The sequence below is a fragment of the Paramormyrops kingsleyae genome, chromosome 22, assembly GCF_048594095.1.
Source record: "Paramormyrops kingsleyae isolate MSU_618 chromosome 22, PKINGS_0.4, whole genome shotgun sequence".
In the NCBI taxonomy this organism is placed as follows: domain Eukaryota; kingdom Metazoa; phylum Chordata; class Actinopteri; order Osteoglossiformes; family Mormyridae; genus Paramormyrops; species Paramormyrops kingsleyae.
The window spans coordinates 4,863,544-4,890,794 of record NC_132818.1 but is presented as its reverse complement, the minus strand read 5'-3'; the positions used below and the strand labels follow the sequence as shown (position 1 = coordinate 4,890,794).

The window sequence follows — 27,251 nt, the reverse complement described above, 5'->3', positions numbered from 1 at the left end:
TCAGATTCAGCCTTTATTGCCACAGTGAGGTTACAGCCAATTGGCTGGACACCCTGCAGGAGTGTGTCCAATACTGTTTTACACTAATTTGTATACATTTTCTTATCGTGTAACAATATCTCGTCACTTAAGCATCATCAATTCTTCAATCATTCACCATCGTTGTTTTCTCCCTTGATCCACACGCCTAGGTGATGTTTGTCAATCATCTCTTTTACTGTTTGGTCCCTGAACATAATGGTGGCATGACCATCTCTAGTTGTGTTTTTTTAAATACCCAGCTGAGAACTTTTGCAAATCCCTTCCTTCAGTAGCAAACCTTGCATCTGTCTTTGTCAGTCACGTGTCTGCACTGTCTGACACACCCCCATTCGCCATTTTGAGTGTATCGCATGTAAACACATTTGCTTAATACTTCATATTCAGTGTTTTTTTCTCCACAAAAATGTAATGTTTTATGTTATCAGTTACAGCCAATTTTCATTACCAAAACACACTAGTAATGTAGGTGTTTAAGAAAGGAAAAGAGTCAAGAACACAAGAAAAATGTCATTGTATGGACATAACTTTATTGGTCATATTTACATTCTCGATGCATTATGAAGTGCTAAATAATATTCCATATTCACATAAAATTAATACTGATTTCCGCCTCATATCAGCGAAATGAATATTTTTAAATATATATTTAGCATAAACACTGCTGGAAATTAAGCCACACGAGATGAACAGGCGAGCCATAACTTAAAGCCAGCTGGCCGAAGTTCTATGTCACGTGACTAAATAATGCCACTACGTTTTTGAATTGTACTGAATTAATTTGATTTGACATAAAATGTTGATGCAACTAATAGGCTACTTAAATATATATCACACTATTAAATAGTTAGACATTATGATCTTCCGGAATTTTGCTTCAAGAATTTTTCTCTAACTGGACCTCTTTAAATTTTAGTTGAATACCCCTGTTTTATATACTGTCCAGACATTATATCGAACTCTTCTATAGTTTAAAAAGCAGCACTATTCTGGCATTTTTAAATCTTGCCAATAACATTCACCAAGCTGGAGGGTCCCGGCTTATTTTGTTGTAAAGATTTCAAAATACTATGGCATGCCTTATTACCGTAATACTGCCCAAGCCTTGGCTAATAACTTTAAAGCTGTTTCACTACACTGCTTGTGTTTGTGTTTGTTGCGATACATCTGCCCTCTGCTGGTTTGGTGGAATATGACTGCCGTGTGCAGCACCGAATGCGACCACTTGCAGGGGCTCTTCAACTTCATGGTTATGTGAAGTTTATCAGATTTTATTTTGTCTTAGGAAAGTCCTTTCCAAACAGCAGACCACTGGACTATTCTCTAACATTTGGAATAATGGCAAATATCAAAAGTATGAAACAACATGAGAGACCTATCATGTTTTAGATTGAAAGGAGATGCTCTTTTCTCTGATGGCAGTCTTGCACATGTTCAGATAGATTCATCCATTGGTCACCTGGGAATTGCTGAATGGTTCTCCTTCATGCTCTGGTCCAGCTTCTCCCAAACCATCTCTGTTGGCTTTAGGGTGAGCGACTGTCTCTGGCAGGCCGTCTGCTGAGGCACTCTCCTTCTTCGCTTAGTAGTTCCTACGCATCCAGGAGGAAGTAAAGGATGATAGGTGTGTCAAAGCCTTTGTCTGGTGCTATTCGTGCAACTGAGACATGCAGCCAACAGATTCTGGGTGTTTATTTCAGTTTCCTCCCCTTTGTTCCCTTACAGGGGAGTTTCCTGTAGTTCTCCTTATTATGGGCACCTCCTCAAAGACACCCCCGAGCGAGATGAAAATGATTTTCAGGAATGAGGCAGAACTACATGGCGATTAATCGCCTTACGGATGGATGTGTAAATTATAGGCGTTATCTGCTTTAGGGGAGGTCTCAAAAGTCTCTGTGATTGCAGATAACGATTGAGTTATTGCTTTTTATGTAAATGTCATAATTATTACATTTTTTAATCAAGCATTTCTGGCAAATAACATGACGCTGTAATTTCATATGAATCGTATGAAGGGGGGGGAGTATTTCAGAATGGGTGCAGTCACTGCAGTGTGACTAACAGCTGTTCGCCAGTAACATTTCATATAAAAGTACAGCTGAATTGATTCAAAGTGGCTGCTGGCTAATTGTTTCTTGTGATAGGTCTAGGGTGAACATTTATAGTACTCGTGTTATTTTTTTGCAACTAACAATAAATAATTCACATGATCTTATTTGACGTCCCACACTCTGCATCCACACAGTCTGTCTGATCTCCCAATCTATGACACAGTTACTGAAATGGTGCTGAGGATTCACACTATGTACTGGACCTCCACTAGGGGGAGCCATATCAGTCTCATCTACAGTACCAGTAAATAATCACTCTACACATACAAAGGAAGGGTGGGATTCAAATTCTTAAGGCTGAAGATGGCAGACAGGATTGCTTCCTACTGAGGCATCATACCACCCAGGGGAACAATACTGACAATATACATTATATTTACATCAATTACTGTCATACATTCATGAAATTCCTTTCCAGGTAATTATACCTTTTGTCGATCCACCCACCCATTTTCTGTAACCACATGTCCTACCCAGAGTCACGGGGGTAATTCACATGATCTTAATTCATGCCCTGCACTCTACATTCATACAGTCAAACATCCCAATCTACTGCCAAATATAGTATACAGACGAATGCACTGGGACATGCCTCTTAGTCACTGAATTCAGGTCTTTCATTCTGACCCATTGGCACAGGTGTATAAAATCAGGCACCCAGCCATGCAGTCTAGTTAATAAACATTTGTGAAAGAATGGGTCGTTCTGAAGAGCTCAGTGAATTCAAGTGTGGTGCTGTCATTGGATGCCACCATTGTAACAAGTCAGTTTGTGAAATTTCTTCCCTGCTAGATACTCCACGGTCAACTGTAAGTAGTATTATTGCAAAGTAGAAGTATTTAGGTGCAACAGAAACTCAGTCACTAAACGACAGACCGTGTAATTTAACAGAGTGGGATAGCCGAGTGTTGAGGCACATAGTGTGAAAAGTCGCCAACGCTCTGTTGACTCAATAACTGCAGAGTTCCAAACTTCCTCTGGCATTAACTCCAGCACAAGAACTGTGCTCTGGGATTCATGGGATGGACTTCCATGGCCGAGCAGCTGCATGTAAGCCGCACATCACCAAGCGCAATGACAAGCATCAGGTAGAGTGGTGTAATGTATGCCCCCACTGGACTCTGGAGCAATGGAAAATCATGCTTCTCGGTCTGATGGATGAGTCTGGGTTTGGCGGATGACAGGAGAATATTACCTGCCTGACTGCACTGTGCCAACTGTAAAGTTTGGTGGAGGAGCGAGAATGTTGTGGGGTTGTTTATCAGGGGTTGGGCTGGGCCCCTTAGTTCTAGTGAAGGGAACTCTTAATGCTTCAGCAAACCAAGACATTTTGGACAATTCTATGCTTCCAACTTTGTGAGAGCAGTTTGGGGAAGGCTCTTTTCTGTTCCAGCAAACTCCTAAGGCTGGAGATGCAGACAGGACTGCTTCCTACGGAGGCATCATACCACCCAGGAGAAAATTACTCACAATATACATTATATTTACATCAATTAATGTCATTCATGAAATTGCTTTCCAGGTAATTAAACCTTTCGTACTCATTTAAAAGCTTATACTATGCTGAAGGAACTTAAACTTATTTTCCTCTTTCCATTTTATTTTTATTAAAAACTTCTGAAGATCACTTCATGGCAAATCTACACAGATTATGATTCAGAAGCTTGTGACGCAAACACAGTGTAAGTGCAAATATTTATTAATTCTTTAAGGAAAAGGCTGAAGACAGCAGGGAGGGTGCAGTGAGGTGGTATGAGAGGCTCAGGGGGTGAGTAGAAGGTTGTGGGGTCAAATCCCATATGGTGCAAACACTAGCATCACTGATGGGCCTTTTAGACCACAAAAAACGCTCCAGCGCTGCTAGATTAGTGACCCTGAGCTGTATTTTCACTACTCCGTGTGCCCCCCCAGTAGAACAGCATGGTACATAGTCTGAATCGTGTTGTACTTGCCACCTGTACAATAACAGTAAAGGAATTCTTCTACTTCTTCCAAAATAACTGAATTAAACACAAGTAAAACACACATTTCTGAATTGATCTCATGTGTTGTGCAGTGTTTTCATAGTGCATTTGACAGGTTAAGTGGTGGCTCAGTGCATCGCACCACTGCCTCACACCTCCACCCTACGTGCGGAAACGTCAGTGCCACCTCCCCTCATCACATGAGGTTCCCCTCGGTCCAGACATGCACTTCTGTAAACTGGCATCCCTAAAGTACCCCTACCTGCCCCCTCCATAGCCCTGACAGGGATAAGTGGCTGAAAGATAGATGGATGTACCTGGAACATAGGAATTCAGTTTTCTCCCCTATTAGTACCTCATTTTATCTGCATTTTAAAATTCAGAACCCGACCTGTATCAAATACTGTACCTTTAAGTTATCCACTAATGGCTGCTATTGGCAGTGCGCCATGCCCTCAGGCAGACATTATGCTGCAGAAGACAGACAGCGTTTGTCCCCGAGTAACACAGCCAGCGAACACCGTGTTCTCGAGGCGAGCTGCTCGCAGGGACCAATAAGAAGGGCAGCGAATCATTTTGCAGGAACTTCCTGAATGAGTCCACAGGCAGAGGCTGACGGCCTGTTTTAGGCACTGAGGTAGCATATTATAAGCCTCCTGAAGTTTGCTGTGCCAGCAGCTCCCTGTTGTGTACACGCCGAAATTAGGTCCTGCCATTCTTCACATAAACATGGAAGTAAGACATATGAATGCAGTAACTGTAAATATCACTTCAGACAGTACAGAAAAAGAGGGAAGCTGAAGAAGAGGTGCACATACATGTGTTGAAAAAGGCCATTAAACACTCGCAGAGCTGTATATACAGTATAATGGTGGCTGATGACTTTGTGATACTAATCTCTCCATTCAAGGATGCCAAGTTTGATTATTTTACAAGTATTTCAAAAGCTATGCAGGTGCTTGAATGGAAGCGCAGCTCACATTGACGGGACAGAGACACCACAGCGCGCAGAGCAAAGGTAGGAACAGCTCCATGGCAGCACAGATTATACTTCCCCTGCAACCAAATGACACGGAACTATCCTTCAAGGTGCCCTCTCATTTTGGAGACAGAAAGGGGGTGCTGTAAAAGGGGGGGTGGTTGGGGAGTTAGGACATTTCCGAGGGCCCCTGAGTGACAGGGGCACTAAAGATTTCAGAGCATAACTGGATCAGTCTGGGTTGGGGGTCGCAATATATGCGTCCATGGAGCCTAAAATCTATAGCAATATCCCAGGTTCTAGTCTGCGATGGGTTGGTGCCCCATCCTGGGTTAATTCCTGCCTTGTCTCCTTTGCTTCCGGGAAAGGCTCCGGACCTCAATGACCCTCCATAGGACAAGCGGGTATGGAAAATGGTTGGATGGAGGGATATTACTTCGTTTACTGAAATAATTATACAGTCAGGTCCATAAATATTGGGACATCGACACAATGCTAACATTTTTGGCTCTATACACCACCACAATGGATATCAAATGAAACGAACAAGATGTGCTTTAACTGCAGACTGTCAGCTTTTATTTGAGGGTATTTACATCCAAATCAGGCGAACGGTGTAGGAATTACAACAGTTTGCATATGTGCCCCCCACTTGTTAAGGGACCAAAAGTAATGGCACAGAATAAGAACCATAAATCAAACTTATACATTTCAATACTTGGTTGCAAATCCTTTGCAGTCAATTACAGCCTGAAGTCTGGAACACATAGACATCACCAGACGTTGGGTTTCATCCCTGGTGATGCTCTGCCAGGCCTCTACTGCAACAGTCTTCAGTTCCTGCTTGTTCCTGGTGCATTTTCCCTTCAGTTTTGTCTTCAGCAAGTGAAATGCATACTCAATCGAATTCAGGTCAGGTGATTGACTTGGCCATTGCAAAACAGTCCACTTCTTTCCCTTCAAAAACTCTTTGGTTGCTTTTGCAGTATGCTTTGGGTCATTGTCCATCTGCACTGTGAAGCGCCGTCCAATGAGTTCTGAGGCATTTGGCTGAATATGAGCAGATAATATTGCCCGAAACACTTCAGAATTCATCGTGCTGCTTTTGTCAGCAGTCACATCATCAATAAATACAAGAGAACCAGTTCCACTGGCAGCCATACATGCCCACGCCATGACACTTCCAGCACCATGCTTCACTGATGAGGTGGTATGCTTAGGATCATGAGCAGTTCCTTTCCGTCTCCATACTCTTCTCTTCCCATCACTCTGGTACAAGTTGATCTTGGTCTCATCTGTCCATAGGATGTTGTTCCAGAACTGTGAAGGCTTTTTTAGATGTTGTTTGGCAAACTCTAACCTGGCCTTCCTGTTTTTGGGGCTCACCAATGGTTTACATCTTGTGGTGAACCCTCTGTATTCACACTGGTGGAGTCTTCTCTTCATTGTTGACTTTGACACAGATACACCTACCTCCTGGAGAGTGTTCTTGATCTGGCCAACTGTTGTGAAGGGTGTTTTCTTCACCAGGGAAAGAATTCTTCGGTCATCCACCACAGTTGTTTTCCGTGGTCTTCCGGGTCTTTTGGTGTTGCTGAGCTCACCGGTGCGTTCCTTCTTTTTGAGAATGTTCCAAACTGTTGTTTTGGCCACGCCTAATGTTTTTGCTATCTCTCTGATAGGTTTCTTTTGTTTTTTCAGCCTAATGATGGCTTGCTTCACTGATAGTGACAGCTCTTTGGATCTCATCTTGACAGTTGACAGCAACAGATTCCAAATGCAAATAGCACACTTGAAATGAACTCTGGACCTTTTATCTGCTCATTGTAATTGGGATAATGAGGGAATAACACACACCTGGCCATGGAACAGCTGAGAAGCCAATTGTCCCATTACTTTTGGTCCCTTAACAAGTGGGGGGCACATATGCAAACTGTTGTAATTCCTACACCGTTCGCCTAATTTGGATGTAAATACCCTCAAATAAAAGCTGACAGTCTGCAGTTAAAGCACATCTTGTTCGTTTCACTTGATATCCATTGTGGTGGTGTATAGAGCCAAAAATGTTAGCATTGTGTCGATGTCCCAATATTTATGGACCTGACTGTATATGCTCCCTTTACACCGAGTCTACACTCCATATGGCAGGGGTGGCCAATCTTATCCGCAAAGGGCCGGTGTGTATGCGGGATTTCGCTGCAACTCCCTAATTAGATTACTAATTAGAGGACTGATTGGGTGAAGTGTCCTCACACCTGGGTTTGAACAGTTGACCTACAGGTTATCCCAAAAACCTGCATACACACCGGCCCTTTGCGGATAAGATTGGCCACCCCTGCCCTATGGAGTGACAAACCTGACCAGCCTCTACACCAAGTTTACACTCCCTCTACCCCGAGTTTACACTGCCTTTACACCAAGTTTACACTCCTTCTACACTGGGTTTACACTCCCTATGGGTTTGAACAGGTCCGTACTGGTGACTGAGATAATCTTACCGTACATTTGGCACTGGTGGCTTGGCTAATGCAGTAATAATAATACTGGGGAATGGGGTCTCAACCCAGAAACATGAGGCTTCTTTGGTGCACAGGATAGTGTTTTGTTCACTCTTTTAGACGCCGAGCTTAAATGAACATTTCATGAATGCCGCGTCTATAATTACCTATAGTACCAATGCTAATGTGTGTTTTTTGATCTGTCCGACTCCCCGCATGGTTTGCAGGGAGGGGTGCTAAGAAGCCGATGAACAAGTTAGACTGGTTCATCATTGGTGGCAGGGTGCAGCTGTTGTTCCCCCATCGCATCTGATTTCATTCTGCCCATTATCAGCAGGCGCCCTCGTGCCCACAGCGATTGTGCAGGGCGGCTTGCACAGCGGCCCCTCCCCTTCCTGCAGTGCTCGTCACAAACAGGCGCCTACCTGGGCACCACTCCGTGGTGAGAACCAAAACGCAACATGTTTAGACACATTTTTAACACTTCGTTTTACTTTACCGACTAGCAGAATTCTCTTATTATCCACCATGTAATCAGTGCTGGTGGAAGCCCATGACATGAAAGCTTGACACCCACGCAAGCTTGACGACCAGCGCCCCCTGTCTGAGACAAAGTGACATTGACTTGCTATAAGTGTTGCTTACTGAGTGGACCGGCACTTATTGTGTATATAACCAATGCAAGACTGGCTAAAAATACAGATAATGTGGGTTTATCACCTGATTTCTTGTGTCAGGACTGAGATGACTTCTAATTTAAACCTTTGATGATATGACAGTGTTGTTTCTTTGATTAAGCGTCTATCGGTAGTGTTCTTATAGCAACACAAACATAATCTATCAAACATAATATATTACTACTATGTTAAACAGGATAATTTAAAGTAATTTTGATTCTATCCAAAATAAGTTTATCTTTAAAACAGTACTGTGACGTACTAAAAAATGAAAAAAAAAGAAATGTGTGAAATTGAATTAAGTGTATAAATCTATAGACATGCATGTAAAAATAGAAAGTACGAATTATTATGTTTGCTTAAGAAGATTAATATCTGAATATAGTCATTTATCTTCAGTTATATTTATCTTAAATAATCAGACAATACATTTTATGAAAATGAAAGCTGAATAACAGCATATATTATTTAACACAAGATTATATTCAGGTATGTTTCGTCCTGCGAGCATGTGAACAGCTGTTCTTCCTGGGAACAGCGCCGTCCAGCTTAACCTGACGTATTAGATCCGGATCGCATGGTCCCGTGTAACATCCCAGGTAGCTTCACGTGTTTTTCTGTACAATAACATATTCACAATGACGTCAGCGTGCAGGGATCATTCAACAACAACAATAATAATAATAATAATAATAATAATAATAATAATAATAATAATAATAAGTAACAGGGCCTGCATTGCAGTGGTGTTTGGAGTTTCCCTCTGCAGTATTTCAAAATACCGTGCAAAAGTTCTCGTCAGGAAACTAGAGAAAGCTTTAGTCCGCCGACAGGCTCCAGCATACCCGACTTATCACCTGCCGTCCTTCCACCTACAGTGCCCCCCCTGACGGGCCGCGTGACGTCGGGTGCCCCCCTCCCGCGCGCTCCGCAGTGCCGGGATGCCCGAGGGGGCGGAGCGGCCTCAGCGCGCGGTCACATGAGGATGGGATGGGGCGCGCGGTGCTGTCGCACCGGGGTCCGGCTCAGACTCAGGATCTGCTGCGAAGTACTGCAGGGAAAGACGCTGCTAACTCGCCTTTATAAACCATCGAGGGGGGGGAAATCGTTTCTTTTCAAATTCCTGCGACACCTTTTAAATCAGTGTAATGGTACCGGGGAGGTGGAGCTGCCGTGTACCTTAATTATACATGAGCCCGGGGCAGATTCGTAAAACTGGCATTTCCAGAGGCATTCATGGCTGCGTCTGTGACGGACGTGCATTGCCCCGTTACTTTGACTCGTTTTTTGTATTTTTTTTGCCCTAATTTTTGATCGTGTTCGGGGGGGGTCGTTTGCACGGGTTTATTTTTTCAGCGCCATGACCCACTCCGGCGGTTCGGGGTGCAAAGGGGGCAAGGCTGCCGCTCCAGATCGGGTAAATAGGAATGTTTTACAGTAGCGCGGTGCTGTGTTATGCGGCGTCCGTACGCGCCGAACGGAGATCCCCGCCTTCCAGCGGCCATCGCGGCTGCTTTTGCGCGACCCTGCAGTGACGCCTGACTAGTTACTTCCTACCTCGCAAAAATAATAATAATAATAATAATTAATAACTAAACCAAGGTACGGCGGCATTCATGGAAGGCAGCCGCTTCTCCCGGCTGAAGAGACGGTGTAAATGGCCTGCCAGCAGACCGTGGGACTTGGAAAGCGACGATGCTGACAGGACTGGTGTCGGCCGGACCGCAGAATGGCAGGGGTCTAGGGCGTCCTAACTGCGGCTGCACGCCATGCGGCGGCGTCTTTGAGCCCGACACAGCGCACCGCTCCGTACGTGTCGAATATACATATATATAATATATATGCATTTTATACATAGCTGCTGCGTATAGCCTCCAAGAGCAAGGATGATGTCTAAAGCGGCAACTAAGGAGAAAAAGTCCTTCGGAAAGAAGCTGTTCCGAAGGGGCTCCGTGCGCTCCGTGGGCAGTTTCATGAGCAGGGTGCTGAAGACCCTGTCCACCTTATCTCACTTCGGCACCGAGGAGCACGTTGTGGAGAACGAGAAGGACGACGGCGGCTTCACGGTGTTTAAGAGCGGGGGTAAGGGAGCCGTAACCCCGGGCGAGGGCGATCGCGACGGCATCGGCGGCGACAGGGTGCCCGGGCTGTCCGGGCTGAAGAACCACGGGAACACGTGCTTCATGAACGCCGTCCTGCAGTGCCTGAGCAACACGGAGCTCTTCGCAGAGTACCTGGCGCTGGAGCAGTTCCGGGGAGGGGGTGTCGGGGCGCAGGACGAGCTAGAGGACAAGGACGACAAGGGGATCGTACATGGGCAGAAGAAGGATGCTCCGGACGGCGGGGAGGTCACCGAGCAGCTGTCCGGGCTGGTCCGAGCCCTATGGACCTTCGAGTACACCCCTCAGCACAGCCGGGAGTTTAAGGTCAGCGCTAGCTAGAAAAGGACTATGCACGACTCAAGTAGTCGATGCTTTTGGAATAACGAGTTAAGTTTTCAGGCAAAATGCAGTAAATGCTGAAAATGTGCTTTGGATGATGCGTGGTGTGTATTTTTACGCTGGAGTCTGCATGCTGACCATACATAAGATTAATCTTTGCTTTGGATATTCCTGAGACGCACAGAAAACATTTTATTTATTTCACAACGTCCCTGCATTTATACCCTAAATCACGGGCTCCCTCTATGGATCAGGGCATACCTCACACATACACACAGTCATCAAGTAGAGCCAGTTAATCGCACTGCGTGTTTTTAGGCTGTGAGGACACAGGGCTGTATATGTTGTACTTATTGATGATATTATGGGGTCTTTGTAGACAGTAGTGATTGTTTTATGGTTAACGATTGCTACTAAATAGACAAGTTATTCCTCTGGAACGAAACGGCGGTGTTAAGGAGCTTAACGCACAGGTTTGTGCTGGGGCTGTTAGACATGCTGACAGCTCGTGAGTTGGGGGGCTGTACATGCAGCTCCCATTTTTAGGAGATCTGTGCCCTTCATCGTGGAAGGAAACGTGTTGGGCTTCATTGTTGGATTGTTGTTCTCCTCATCTAATTAATATTTAGAGGCAGTTTTCTTTTTCTGTATGCGTGTAGAGTATTTTCAAACACTCCCTTACATTTGTTATTTTGCTTCTGAATTAAGGCTTTAATTGCCTGTAAGTTAGGTTCCATGATACCGCTTTGGTCATGCTGGTTATGCTGGTTTGGTCGTGATGTCGGTAGTGGGCATTGTGTGCAGTGGATTCAGGCCCTTTTGCCCTTACCTTGCAGCCTTTATCTTGCTGTTGTGAAATCACTCTGCCGATCATGGGATTTGAACCAGCAACCTCCAGTTAACAAACCCACTGTCCTAACCCTCTGAGCTACACACCACCCTCAACCCTTCTGGAAGTTTTCAGTGTGTCAGCTCAGAGTGGGATCACCCAGGCTGTGTGTTCAGAAGTGACTTTCACTTGCATCTATAAGAGATGAATGACCTCCTTCCTTCTCTTCCATTCTCTTCCATGTCCAACAGGTGTGTTTAGCCTGCAGATGACAGTTCACACACTTGTATATCCTCATGTTTACTGTGAGATTTCAGATTACCTACTTTGCTCAAGGTTACAACAGCAAAGATCACTTTCCTTGGGACTTTAAATGTCAGCTTTTGGGTACGAGCGGCCCGTGCTGCCATTGGCTATGGGCCTGTTGTGCTTGTCGGCGTTGCTCTGCAGGCATTGGTTGCATAAACACAGTGGAAGGAGGTGTGCCCAGCAAACAGGCTAAGCATTGTCCCTTTGTTTCCCTGTGTTCTTACACCTTCTTTGATTTCCTGCAGAGATTTTTTTTTTCTTTGTTGATCAGTAAGCTTTGTTGAAGCCATTGAGAATCTTACCCTGCATTGCACCTGTAGTTTTATGGGCCTGCCTCTTGTGTGTAAATGCATTTTGTAGGTTTACAAGCGGCGATTTGCAAATGATCTGTCTTGGCTGACAGGGCGGGACAAGCAGTTTGAACCTGCTTCAAGTTAGCTGAGTTACAATAACTTGAAAGACAAGTTTCTATTATTGAGTCATATTAATTAAGGTTACAGTGGTTAGTGATGAATGACGAGTTGAAGGATCCTTCTTTTCACCCTGGTGAGGAAATGTTTGACACTGATCATGTGTGCTGGAAGTTAAATTAAGGGCCCATTTGTTTTGCTGTAAGAGATCTTGGTGTGCTATTTCAGTCGGTGCAGGTCCCTCGTAGTGATTCGGGGCATCTGCAGCATGATCTGACAGCTCTGTGCTATGTTCCCGTTTGCCACTTGCGTTCTTGAGAGAGAGGCGACGTTTATGGAACCGCGGGGGGGGATTGGAAACGTGAAAATGGGTGAAATCCACACATTTGATCCGTGCGTGTGATCAGTCGATGCTTTTGCCTAAACTGTGGGTCTCGAGTTTGGTCCTCAAGTTAGTAAAACTTTTCAATGAGTAAATTCAAGGGCATTAGGTACTTTAGCAGTTTCCGGAAAGGGTCATCGAAACGTTCATAGTGCTGTGTTTGTGCGAGTCAGAACCTTTCTTATCCAGTCGTGTTCAGATTGATTTATATGCAGGTGGGCATTGTGGGGACCTCAGACAGGCTTCGCCACATATTTTTGCTCTCATGTTGTTGTGTGTTGTCCTTTTATGGATGTGTTATTTAATGGTTTTTAATATCTTCAGGGACAAATTAAATTAAGATGCTGAATGCATTTAGATTGTTTCAATTTGCTTGCTTTTTTGCATTTCTACACCTCCAGTACCTGAAGCATACACATTTATCTGTTTTGTTGTTTGTACTGCCCTAAATGTCTGGATTTTTGGACGTTAGTCCATTAAGAGAAAACCTGTGTTATTTTACTAAATACTTTGTGCTTCTGATCTGTGAGTTTCTGTAGTGCAGTTTTGAAGCTTTAGGATGCTGGATTTCTTTATTTTATTCATTCTTGCAGGTCCTCAGTGTCCTGCGAGTATTCAAGCCTCTAGGAATGGAGCCTTTACAGCGTTTTGTGGGATGTGAACAGCTCCCGCTTTGGGCTCCAGCGCTGCCGTTACCTGACGTTGTGAATGGGCTTGGCGCACCTCCGCCGCCGTGACAGAAGTGGACGTGCAGGCAGATGACCGGCGAGAATCGGTTAACCGCTGCAGTTGTTGCACGTTTGCTTTAGATTGCGCTGTAACGTGCCCGACGGCGTGACATGTAGACGCAGATCCCTGCAGGCAGACATCTTGTTTTTTGTCGTTTTGTTGACTTCTTGGGAATGGCTGCAGTACTTACTGAAGCTCACTCTCGAGAGGCCCTCTAAGTACTTCACATGAAGCAGCAAGTCTCAGTTAAATTGCAGACATTTCTGTGCTTGGTGCAATTGAACAGCTTAGTAAATGAACAACAAGTAAGGCCACGTAGAACAGGGTACCCAGCTGCCAGTTTGGTCGGTTGGTGTATTTGCTCACATCTGTGTTATGAAACGGTCAAGAAATGCCAGGCAGGTGTGTCTGATATCTAGGTCTCCCCAGGGCCGATGGTCAGTAAGCCGGTGCGATATTAGAGATGCCTTCAACAGCTACTGGGCTGTACCTCTAAACCCGATTTTCCAGTCTTTCTCTGGAAGGCAGTGGAGCGCAGAGAATCTCTGCCTTGGTCACTTAGAAAGTGCAGCTTGCTGTTTTTCTAAAATTTAAATTGCTTAAAGCCACATCATTTTAAGCAGTAGTTTTTAGCAATTCAAAGTACAAAAGGCACTGCAGGTCAGGTAAAGTTGCTTGCTGGCCTCTTCAGTAACTCATTAGGTTAGAAATGACTGAATTGCCCGAGACCCCGACCTGGATGAGCCGTTAGAAGCTGGCTGGAGGATAGATGGATGGATGGATGGTTGGATGGATGGAATGTTGGGTAATGAGAATCAATCCACGTTGTCATAATGACGACAAGAAAACAATAATAAAGTGAAATTCTGACATCTGGTTCAGGATCAGCTGTATCTGGTGACTCTGTGTTTGATGGCTTTCACGCCAGCTGAACTATTAAATTAATTAACAATTTATAAATTATAAATTAGATAACATTAAATTAGTTAATGATTCATACATTATAAATGAAATGCTTCCTTTGGTCTGCTTTCACATGGTTTGATAGCACTTTATTTTTGCTGGTTTGACCCTGTCTGTAATGCCAAGTTTGCCGCAACTAATGTTTAGTCATTCATCCATTAGTGTGTGGATTTATTTCAGTCACTGCTTAAATTAATTTTAAGTGCCGCAAAATGCTTTTTCTAACATATTCCCCCCCCCCTGTCATTCTGAGTACTAAGTACCTGACTATACAGTCGCATCAATGAAGTTCAAAATCGTCAAGCGATTCATATAGACTAAAAAAATAGTTACAGGAAGTACTTGCCGACCAATTTCAATGCCTTTAATGCAGACGGAACAGTGATTTTTGGTGATTAATAGTCAATAAATGTATTGATCTACAATATTTATGTAGCACACCGACTTGTGTATGTACTCAATATGTTTATTACAAAGTAAAATTTGGTATTAATAATGGCTATGTCTTACTGAAATATTTTGACCTTAGTTGGGTTAAAAGAATGCTGTTGTTTATTGCTTTGAATTCTTTTTTTTATTTTCTTACACTTGTATGGTAATGAGTAATCGTATCCTAATGTTTATTGATATATTTAAAGGGAGAGGAAGGGAAGAAATGTTTCAAAATCCAGATCGGATTAAATGTTGTAACATTCATGGTGGTTTCAGTAGCTCTGTTCTAACCAGGGACATAAATAATCTTAATGACTTAATCCCTAATAAACTCCAACATGAATCGCACGCCAAACAGGAAAGGCCCCTTTCCTTCATGTCCTTGCATTTAGTCTCCACCATAGTTTGCTGTGATGCGTGGGGATGCTCCAGTCACTCGGATAAAGGAGCACAAATGTCTGGTTTTCCCAGTGACATGCAGGAGATAAAAACGCTTGTCTCAAGTCACCAGGAGAAATCTGCAACGTCTGAATATGATTACCTCACTTTTTTTTTTTTTGCAAAGACCACAGCACTGGGAAGCTTAATGTTTGGTTTATTAAAAATAAGGAACAGGGAAAAGTTTGCAAAACCCAGGAAATTGAGATCACACGCTCCAATATTATATTTAACTAATGTATCACTCCTACCACCCTGCAAGGAAAAAAAAAATGTAATCACTTTTATAAGCCATTTTCTCGAATTCCCCAGTTTTGGATGCCATAGCACTTTTACAGTTAAAAGGCTGTTTGTGGTTAATGTTACGTGTTGCTAACTATCCTGGCCTCATCTGTTGTTAACATTCCCTAAATCTAATAATTTAATGGGGGGGGGGGGGGGGTCATCCACTAACATGCTTTAATGAAAATGTAAATTTGACCTTGAGGTCCTGATAATATACAATCTAACGTCTTACCCTTTAAAAGTGCGTCACTAATAGTCCATTCTGCCGCAGCTGTATTGCACTGCTAACTTTCAGAAACTCCTGAGAGGCTCCACGTTAAGGCAAGTCAATCTCTACAGGGCCCTGAGTTTCAGGCTTTTCTGCAGGCATGTTAGAATATGGCTTAACGCTTCCCCTACGGTCTACATGGCTGTCGGGAATCTTGTAGAGTGATTCTGTTCCTCCCTTCGTGGCCTTTTCTGAAGAGGAACTCATAAATACATATGAGTAAATGTGAGACGCCGGATGCTGAGCGTTTGTGAGCCCGTAATGCTCTGGTGATTTACCTCCGATAAAGCTGGCAGTCTTCCTCTGCGTCTGCTTTCCGTTCGCTCTTTATTTACGTCGCAAATGGCGGCACTGTCACGAGTATTTACGAAGGAGGTGACCTTTTTTTTTTTTTTTGCCTTGGCTTTGATTTATTGTATCGGCAATATTGAAGTAAGTAAGGCCTTCGCCTCACTTAGCTTCTACGGGCCTCACGGGGCTTTTCTGCCGAGGTTAGGCGACTCTATTGAAGCAGGATGCTCTGTGGCACAGAGCGTATGCTACTCTGCGCAGTGGCTGAGTGAGAGCCGGCCTGCCGCTCCGCGCAGTGGCTGAGTGAGAGCCGGCCTGCCGCTCCGCGAAGTTGCTGAGTGAGAGCCGGCCTGCCGCTCCGCGAAGTGGCTGAGTGTGAGCCGGCCTGCCGCTCCGCGAAGTGGCTGAGTGAGAGCCGGCCTGCCGCTCCGCGAAGTGGCTGAGTGAGAGCCGGCCTGCCGCTCCGCGCAGTGGCTGAGTGAGAGCCGGCCTGCCGCTCCGCGATTGGCTGAGTGTGAGCCGGCCTGCCGCTCCGCACAGTGGCTGAGTGAGAGCCGGCCTGCCGCTCCGCGCAGTGGCTGAGTGAGAGCCGGCCTGCCGCTCTGCGCAGTGGCTGAGTGAGAGCCGGCCTGCCGTTTTGCGCAGTGGCTGAGTGAGAGCCGGCCTGCCGTTTCGGGCAGTGGCTGAGTGAGAGCCGGCCTGTTGTCCAGTGATACCGACACCCTCCACCACGGGACTGTCACCGCGTGAACCAACAGCCAAAAGGGGGGGGGGTGGTCTAACCCACAGCCATAAGGGGTTACCCCCCAGCTCTAAATTTTATCCTCATTCAATTTTTCTTAGTCAGAGTAACAATTAGCAGGTATTTCCATGTTTAAAATGAGGGCACTGTGCTGCATGCAGACATAACAATCAGTGTCACAACGTGAGAGACAAAGTTTAGAAGATTCTGTATTGCTGCTGTGCACTTTAACAAGGTGGCATCAAGGGTCTGGGATGTACCAGGTAGACTAGTTACATTTGTCACAATGAAATATAGTCAGCAGCGTTTGCCTGGCATTACAAACTGAACCTTTATCTGGAATAATCTGCCGCATAATGTCTAAACAGTTCATTTGGCTTGTGTTTTATAAGACACATCTGTCAGAAGTATCTCTTGTAATTGTGTCATTTGTCTTATTGAAGTAGCTTCTGTTTGCTGAGAATATGAATATATAAATAGGCTAGGTCACCAAAAATGATGATGGTGACTAGCAGTGCAGTAACCTTGTGCAAGATGTGCAAATGCTTAGCCTAATATTAACCAAGCTCTTGCTGCTCAATGACCAGCATTCATCATCATTCTTATCAGCCCTGCTCTGAGCTGCTCGATGACCAGCATTCATCGTCATTCTTATCAGCCCTGCTCTGAGCTGCTCGATGACCAGCATTCATCGTCATTCTTATCAGCCCTGCTCTGAGCTGCTCGATGACCAGCATTCTTCGTCATTCTTATCAGCCCTGCTCTGAGCTGCTCGATGACCAGCATTCATCGTCATTCTTATCAGCCCTGCTCTGAGCTGCTCGATGACCGTCATTCTTATCAGCCCTGCTCTGAGCTGCTCGATGATCAGCATTCATCGTCATCCTTATCAGCCCTGCTCTGTGCTGCTCGATGACCAGCATTCATCGTCATTCTTATCAGCCCTGCTCTGTGCTGCTCGATGACCAGCATTCATCGTCATTCTTATCAGCCCTGCTATATGCTGCTCGATGATCAGCATTCATCGCCATTCTCACCATCCCTGCTCTGTGCTGCTCGATGACCAGCGTTCATCATCATTCTTATCAGCCCTGCTCTGTGCTGCTCGATGACCAGCATTCATCATCAGTCTCATCAGCCCTGCTCTGTGCTGCTCGATGACCAGCATTCATCATCAGTCTCATCAGCCCTGCTCTGAGCTGCTCGATGACCAGCATTCTTCGTCATTCTTATCAGCCCTGCTCTGAGCTGCTCGATGACCAGCATTCTTCGTCATTCTTATCAGCCCTGCTCTGAGCTGCTCGATGACCAGCATTCATCGTCATTCTTATCAGCCCTGCTCTGAGCTGCTCGATGACCGTCATTCTTATCAGCCCTGCTCTGAGCTGCTCGATGATCAGCATTCATCGTCATCCTTATCAGCCCTGCTCTGTGCTGCTCGATGACCAGCATTCATCGTCATTCTTATCAGCCCTGCTCTGTGCTGCTCGATGACCAGCATTCATCGTCATTCTTATCAGCCCTGCTATATGCTGCTCGATGATCAGCATTCATCGCCATTCTCACCATCCCTGCTCTGTGCTGCTCGATGACCAGCGTTCATCATCATTCTTATCAGCCCTGCTCTGTGCTGCTCGATGACCAGCATTCATCATCAGTCTCATCAGCCCTGCTCTGTGCTGCTCGATGACAAGAATTCATTTTCATTCTTATCAGCCCTGCTCTGTGCTGCTCGATGACCAGCATTCATCATCAGTCTCATCAGCCCTACTCTGTGCTGCTCGATGACCAGCATTCATCGCCATTCTTATCAGCCCCGCTCTGTGTTGATCGATGACCAGCATTCATCGCCATTCTTATCAGCTCTGCTCTGTGCTGCTCGATGACCAGTGAATTTAATGTATTTGTTTGGAGTTGACTCAGTTAATGATTTCTTCTTAGTAGTTGTTTCATTTTACTGATGTAAATTGTGCAGTTATTTCAGAATGTTCTGAACAGGGCCTGTACTGTCTTGCAGAACGTTGTGTCAAAGAACGCGCTGCAGTACAGGGGTAACGCCCAGCATGACGCCCAGGAGTTCCTGCTCTGGCTTCTGGACCGGGTTCATGAGGATCTCAACCACCTCGTCCACCCCAGCAACAGATCCTCCATCAAGGTGAGCACTGGACTCCTGTGTCTGCATCCTGCTGCCAAAGGTGACACAGGATGGGCCGAAACAGAGACGTGTAGCTTTCAAGAACAGGACTATGCCTTTTATACTGTGAGGCGGTCCTTATGCATTGTGCTGAATTACCTGTTTCTGCAGGACATGCTAAATGCATTTAGGGAAACAAGTGCCTCAATTACCGTTAAGGTGACGAATGCTTCACCGAGAAAGGAGAGAGACCTGGACTGGGACTGCATGTCTGAGCTTAAAGTAACCATTCTTAATCTATGTTCCCGGTTTGGATGTATCTCGGCGACTCTCTCTCATATAGGTAATGAGATACGGCAGCCCTGGCTGGACCTGTGACGAGAAGCTGCGCTAAAGCGTGATATATAAAACTGCCTGCACTAAGAGTGGAATGTTCAGTCTATTTTAGTGATGTTAGACAAGCCTTAAATGTCACAGGTTATTAAGAGGAGAATCGTGATTCTCCAGAAACGGCTCATTTATGCTAGGAAAGGAGAATGCTCTGCATGTGTTGAGGTGCCCTGAGTGCCGAGCAAGTGGTGGGAGAAACGTGTGAATCCCACAACGGGTGTGGTTACCTCGGACTGAACGCAGCAAGCTGTGCAGGTGGTGATGGCTGGCCTCGGGTCATCTTATTCTCCTCAGAGTGTGAAGCAATGTTTCTACCATCAGTACGGAGAGAATTTAATCTGGACTGGTCTGCATTGAGGCAGTAGGATGATTTACAGCTGCAGGTCATGCTGGAGCTCCAGGCAGAGGACTGCCAGGCCCAGTCCATACTGCCAGGCCACAGCTGGGCACATGTGTATGGTTGCAGGTGTTGCTTCATGCTGCAGGTCTGAAGGCGTGTTTCCTAATTTGGGTCTAATGGCTGCTGCTTTTCTCTATAACATTTTGGTTGGGGCCTAAAGATCTGGGTGTGTCTGGAACAGTAGAACCCTCAGGTGTACTGTCGCCTCTTCTCCCCGATTGCCAACATTCTGCCTTCTACAAAGCTTCAGCCTGTGTTGATTTTTTTTTTCTTTTGTTTTCCCTGGTGTTCATTCTCATGGTGAGATAGCAGGGAGTTCTTTTTGACTGTGTACTCTATGTCCTGTCGGTTGCTGTGTGCTCTCTGTACTGTCGGCTGTTCTCTAGCAGAGGATTAATGCTTAAATCCTGCCCCCCCTCCTCCCCCTCCCCCTCAGCCGCCCCTGGTGGAGGATGACAGATCTCTTGAAGGACCCACTCTGCCCCTGTCCGCTGGCTCCTTCGTGCAGGAGCTCTTCCAAGCCCAGTATAGGTATGTCTACCCGCTGTGCAGTGCTGAACACCTTAAATTGATGAGCTCCAAGTCCTGAAGCCCGGCCTCCTGGCATGGGAATAGCGAGCGGCTTTTCGCTGATTCAGATGAATCTCAGCGGTGCTTTGTGAGTGGGTGGAGGCAGGCAACACTGTCTCTGGTTTTATGCTGTGTATAAATCTTTTCGATAATGAACGCCTGCTTTTGTGATCGCCGGCGCTGAATTCTCTCGTTCTGACGTGCAGGTCGTCGCTCACCTGTCCACATTGCCAGAAGCAAAGCAACACCTTCGACCCGTTCCTCTGCATATCCCTTCCGATCCCCCTACCTCATACTCGGTAAGCACTCCTACAAACAGCCTTTTCGGGGCCTTTCTGTGCTTCTGTGTCAAAATAATTCACACATTGGATTTTTGTTTTGCATTTTTGCTTAGGGGGCACTGTGTGGCTCAGGGGGTTAGGCCTCTGCGCCTGTGATCAGAAGGTTGCCGGTTCTAATCCTGTCCTCAGCAGAATAGTCGTCAGGCTCTCAATCATGGCCTTCAAACCCAGAAATACTTCAGGGACGCTAGATTAATGGCCTGATCCTGCACTCAAGCACCAAGCTTCACCTCGTTTCCTTATACTGAGGAACCTTTCTGCTGCTAATTTGGCCGTCAGGATCAAAACTTCCAGTCATCAGTCAGTTAGTCCCTGTGATCAGGATGGAGGGCTTGATAGCTCAAACCACTCTTTCTTTTGCTGTGCTGCTTCACTGTTATGAAGCACAGACAAAAACCTCCTTTAATTTGCGTATAAGGAAACAGCCGGTTTATAAAGTGCCCGTCATCCTGATCTATTTTGTGAAATCAAGCGTGATGGTGACCTATGGCTGTTTAGGCCTGTGCTGTGAATTTAACTTGCCCAGAAAGATGATCTTCTCAGCACTTGTGTCTATATGGCTTCAGTTTCATGTCCCTCTGAACTGTCTGACATCTGAAAGTAACACACTCCATGCCAGTTAAAGTTTTTTCTCGGAATACTCTGGGTGTATTTTTAAAGATGCATATACAAAGCAGAGGTCACCTTATTTTCTGCAGAATAAAGACAGTTCATCTGTACCATCCACTTGCCCAGCTATAGCTATTTAGACACTATCCCAGGATGCAAAGGGCCGGTCAGGATTTCAGACACATGGTATGAAAAGCCAGTACATCTGAAAAGTAAGTTTTTTGGGCTACAGGAAGAAAGAGATTACCCGTACGAAGACAGGAAGTGTGCGCATGTGGAGCTAAGACTGCTTACAAATCGTTGCGTCAACTTGTTAATCTGCCAGAACAAATATAGGCAGTTGGGTGTCTGTGCCGATGTGAAGCAGGTAAAGTATATTGCGCAGTGGTGCAATAACCTTGCAACATATCTGTAACGGTACCTCACATAAATATAAAAAGTTCAGCTCCCTACTGCTGTGCCACGATGCCATCTGCTATGAAATCTTGATAGGGCTTGTCAGGGGTTATTAGTGAAAAAAGTTAACCCTTGGCTGCCTGAACCAAAACAGCAAAACAAAAAGAATTTGGGCACTACTGTTATAGTAGTACATAATCACTTTTATGTAATCAGCTGTTTTAGCAGTATTTATTGAAATTTGTATCCATGTAGTCTTGGTATTATACCGGACAATATTATTCGGATCATTGCATTTTAGGTTTATCACGTGTATTTTTTCAGAAATTGTCGGAAATTCACCAACTTTAGATCATCTGAATAGTTCAATTGGATATACAAAGCTGTTCAGTTGAGAAAAAAATTGTCAACTTAAGAAAATATACCCGGGGCAGTATTTATGCCTTACTGTAGGGACTCTCGTACACAGCCCTTAGCAGTGCTGAGGGCCTCTAAGCGGCTCATGGCAGCATCTGTCAGACTCCTGCACCTTTGCTGGTATGGCTTATGTTGCAAAATATTTCATATATCACTATATGATCTTTTGCCAAGAAATATTGTAATATTTATAAAGGAAAAAGAGGTGAAAAGTTGGTCATAATGGTCATATCCATTGAGCGAGCGGGGGAATTACGTAGTGAGGAATCAGGGTCAGGCAGACAAAGATCCAGGAAACGGGGTTTATTAAGGTAGAAACGACAAGGCAAGGTACATACAGGAAACAACGTCAATGACTGGACTGGGGAAACAGACTTGAACACGGAGTTAAATACCCAGGACTGAATAGGAGTAACAAGAAACAGCTGGTCACAATCGGGATTGCACAAGCAGGTCATGACAGAACCCCCCCCCCCCAACCCCGGGGCACCGGAAACAGAACGGACACACAGAACAGGCACAGGGACAAGAAGCAGGACAACCACTGACAGACCACGGGGAACGCAGTCAGGCTTAGGGGCACCTAAAAAGGAGACACAGGGGGAACACCAACAGGAGGAACAAAAGGCCCATGAGTGAACACAGGAGACAGAGGGATGAGAAGCAGACACAGGAGGCCAGAAGGGAAAGGACGGGGGATAACGGGAAGCCTGAGGGAACCCCAGCGGGCGAGTGGTGGAAGCACCACTCAGCAGCAGCGAGGCAGGAGCAGGAGTGGACCTCGTAGGGGGCGAGGAGGCAGGCAGAGGCACAGGTGAAGGTGACGAGGAGGAAGGCGAAGGGGCTGGTGGAGAAGGCGAGGAGGAAGCCGTAGCTGTTGTAGGCAGAGGCGCAGCCACAGCCGGCTCAGACAAAGGCATGGGCGACCGACGAGTCACAGGCATGGGACCCGCAGGCGGTCGAGGAGGCGCCGAGGACCTGTGACGAGTGGTTCAAGGGTATAGTCAGAGTAATCCCCAAGGGGTCCCACTCAAGCTCCTCTGCCAGCTCCATCAAGGAGGGAGGAGCGGTGGTCAGGCCATCAGGGGCCTCCTTGGGGATAGGGACTGGGGCCATGGAAGCCGGGGACACGGGAGCAGGGTCCGGAATCAGGGAGACTGGCGGAGAGTTGGGAATGTGGGGGACTGGAACCGGGGGGGACTAGAACTGGAGGGTCAGGAGGCCGAGGAGCTGCCGCCGAGGGGTCAGGGACGAAGGGGCCTGAGGCCGAGGGACCAGGGAAGGTGGTGCAAGGGCCACCAGGATGGGAACCGCTGGGGATGGCACGTCATCCTCTGGGACCGGGTCCTCGCGGGGCGGCGCGTCGGCCACTGGGACTGGAACCTTGTTCAGGCTCCTGAGGTCCCCGTGTCCAAGAACCTCAGGCGCGGGGACCTCGGGTGCCGGAACAGGAACCTCGGGGCCAAGAGCAGGAACCTTGGGAACCTCAGGAGGCAGTGCAGGAGCCATTGGGCCAGGAACCACGGAGGGCGCTGCAGGGGCCGCCGGGCTGGGAACCCTGGGGCTAGCTCAGCGGGAACCACGGGAGGTGGCACATCGGGAACCACAGGTGGTGGCACAGGAACCTCCAGGGGCGCAGCCGGAACGGGCGGCGCACAAACCTCTGGTGCCGCAGCCGGAACGGGCACGTCAGGAATATCGGGGAGTTTAACTTAGACTACAGACACAGGAACCATGGGGCCCCAAGCAGGAACTGGAACCACAGAGGACAAAGCAGGAACTGGAACCACGGGGGCGAAGCTGTAGCCATCGGCGCAGGAACCTCAGGGACTTCTGCAGGAACCGCCGACATGACACCTCAAGGGGCACTGCAGGAACCACCGGCACAGGAACCACGGGGGGCACTGCAGGCACCGCTGGCACAGGAACCACAGGGGGCACCGCAGGAACCGTCGGCACCGGAACCTGGAGAGGCACCACAGGACTCACTGGCACTGGAAACTCCAGGGGTGTTGCAGGACTCACTGGCACAGGAACCATGGCGGGGGTTGCACCTCGGGGGAAGTGGATGTGCCTGCCGAGGAAACCAGCTCGGTCCTCAACTGGAGCAGCTTCCTCAGGTATTCCGCCATTCACTCCATTTCACAAGGCAGAGAAGTTGGAGTGAAGGCTGCAAGCTCCCCTTGCAACCGTCTACAGAGCGGGACAGCTTCTGGGCAGTTTTGCACTGCTGGATCCCCCATCACCCACCAGTATAGCCCCTGAAGGGCAAAGAATTGTCAGGCCAGGGTCTCGGGTGTAGATGAGGCAACAGGCAGCTGGGCCTTCTTTCGTGGAGTAGATACAGCAGGGACGACGGGCAGTTCAGGCTACCTGGACGGCAGGAGAGGCAACCCTCCACGGTCCAGATACACTTGTCTGATCATACACTCTGCCACTCCACTCCTAAGCTGCCTTTAGCTTTCATGCACTTCCCTCGCAAGGTGTGGGTCTTCGGCCTGGGTCCTCTCGAGGCTGTCCCTTGCCCAGGTAGCAAGGGTTCGTGCCACGGGGTCATCTCGGACCTCAGGCTGCTGTAGCCAATAAATCACCTTAGTAGTCAAATCGAGATATTCCTCTTCTGTGAGGGAAGGCGTTTTTTTTGGCGAGTCCAGTCTTTCTGTCATATCTATCGGGCGAATGGGGGAATTGAAGAGCGACTTGAACACGGACTTAAATACACAGGACTGAATGGGAATAACAAGAAACAGCTGATCACAATCGGGATTGCACTCGAGGTTAATGAGGGGGCGTGGCACACAGGAGGATTGTACGAGCAGGTCATGACAATAACAAACTACAGCTGAACAGAACTTATCTATCAACAGAGTCTCTCATATAAGTTGTGTTGCAACAAGTTATGCCAATAGACACAAAACAGGGCTGACAGATCTCTTGCTTTTGCTCAGTATTGTTTCCATGGAATCCAAAATATTTTGATACACTGGAAGATAATGTCCAAGGGTGTACTATCCATGAGGCTAATGTCCATGGGTGGACTCTCCACGAGCCTAATGTCCAGGGGTGGACTCTCCACGAGCCTAATGTCCAGGAGTGTGCTCTCCACAAGGTTAATGTCCAGGGGTGTACTCTCCATGAGCCTAATGTCCAGGGGTGGACTCTCCATGAGCCTAATATCCAGGAGTGTGCTCTCCACGAGCCTAATGTCCAGGTGTGTGCTCTCCATGAGCCTAATGTCCAGGGGTGGACTCTCCATAAGCCTAATGTCCAGGAGTATGCTCTCCACGAGGCTAATGTCCAGGGGTGGACTCTCCATAACACAGCTGCCTGAGGACCCATGAAGACAGAATTTTCAGAAGTTATGTTTATCAATCTAAGATAATGACAATATAAATTACAGCAGCATTTTTTTTGTTTGCATTTTTAGCAAGAGTTTTCAGGATAGACAAAATTGACCCCTGTCCTGGCTGTAATGGTTTGTTCTTACCCAGCTTTCTTGTCACACTGGAGTCTAGTGGTACAAATTGTTTCACTTCCAAATGAGCCAGCACAAGGTAGCCTAATAGAAGAAGAAACTACACGAAGATACAAGACTAACATTCTCCCTGAGGGAACCCCAGCGGGCGAGTGGTGGAAGCACCACTCAGCAGCAGCGAGGCAGGAGCAGGAGTGGACCTCGTAGGGGGCGAGGAGGCAGGCAGAGGCACAGGTGAAGGTGACGAGGAGGAAGGCGAAGGGGCTGGTGGAGAAGGCGAGGAGGAAGCCGTAGCTGTTGTAGGCAGAGGCGCAGCCACAGCCGGCTCAGACAAAGGCATGGGCGACCGACGAGTCACAGGCATGGGACCCGCAGGCGGTCGAGGAGGCGCCGAGGACCTGTGACGAGTGGTTCAAGGGTATAGTCAGAGTAATCCCCAAGGGGTCCCACTCAAGCTCCTCTGCCAGCTCCATCAAGGAGGGAGGAGCGGTGGTCAGGCCATCAGGGGCCTCCTTGGGGATAGGGACTGGGGCCATGGAAGCCGGGGACACGGGAGCAGGGTCCGGAATCAGGGAGACTGGCGGAGAGTTGGGAATGTGGGGGACTGGAACCGGGGGGGACTAGAACTGGAGGGTCAGGAGGCCGAGGAGCTGCTGCCGAGGGGTCAGGGACGAAGGGGCCTGAGGCCGAGGGACCAGGGAAGGTGGCGCAAGGGCCACCAGGATGGGAACCGCTGGGGATGGCACGTCATCCTCTGGGACCGGGTCCTCGCGGGGCGGTGCGTCGGCCACCGGGACTGGAACCTTGTTCAGGCTCCTGAGGTCCCCGTGTCCAAGAACCTCAGGCGCGGGGACCTCGGGCGCCGGAACAGGAACCTCGGGGCCAAGAGCAGGAACCTTGGGAACCTCAGGAGGCAGTGCAGGAGCCATTGGGCCAGGAACCACGGAGGGCGCTGCAGGGGCCGCCGGGCTGGGAACCCTGGGGCTAGCTCAGCGGGAACCACGGGAGGTGGCACATCGGGAACCACAGGTCCCTCACAGAAGAGGAATATCTCGATTTGACTACTAAGGTGATTTATTGGCTACAGCAGCCTGAGGTCCGAGATGACCCCGTGGCACGAACCCTTGCTACCTTGGCAAGGGACAGCCTCGAGAGGACCCAGGCCGAAGACCCACACCTTGCAAGGGAAGTGCATGAAAGCCAGCACAAGGTAGCCTAATAGAAGAAGAAACTACACGAAGATACAAGACTAACATTATGTCTCCAGTGTCTATGATGATATCCCACTTGAAGGGTAGACGAATTGTGAACAGATGTTGAGAGAACACAATTAAATGTGTGTTTGCAAAATATTGAGACTAAATTTTGCCGCTGACACCCCACGCTTTGATTAGCAAATTATTGATGTTCCATTGTTTTAAATTCCCTTCTGTTTCTCTTTTGGCTCCAGAAAATAGCTGTAATGGTGCCTTAGGGGTCCTTCCCCATGTCAGCCTAGGTCCTGCTGAAGTATTTTGATGACCAGGTCATCTTTCATTTTCCCTTCCTCACTCATTTTGCTTAAATTTCCCAAAATGCGCCATACTGTGAGTCCAACAGCACAGAAGCAAATGGAAAATGCAAAGCGGCAGCAGTAAACTTTTAAACACATGCAAACATGCAAACATATGTAATTTTGAGAAATTGCAAAGCTTGCTCAGTTTTGTTTGCCACAACAGAGTAAATATGTTGT

At 47.2% G+C, this 27,251-nt stretch overlaps 1 protein-coding gene across 1 annotated transcript in view; it reads left to right on the top strand.

Annotated features, from left to right (window-relative positions):
* Positions 1-9,258: 9,258 nt before the first annotated feature.
* Positions 9,259-27,251, top strand: part of usp31 (ubiquitin specific peptidase 31) — a 35,192-nt gene continuing 17,199 nt past the window's right edge. The window contains exons 1-4 of the mRNA XM_023816541.2: positions 9,259-10,694; positions 18,805-18,942; positions 20,148-20,242; positions 20,488-20,580. Coding sequence (XP_023672309.1) covers positions 10,155-10,694; positions 18,805-18,942; positions 20,148-20,242; positions 20,488-20,580 — 866 coding nt within the window. The 5' untranslated portion in view covers positions 9,259-10,154. The remainder of the gene's footprint in view (positions 10,695-18,804; positions 18,943-20,147; positions 20,243-20,487; positions 20,581-27,251) is intronic.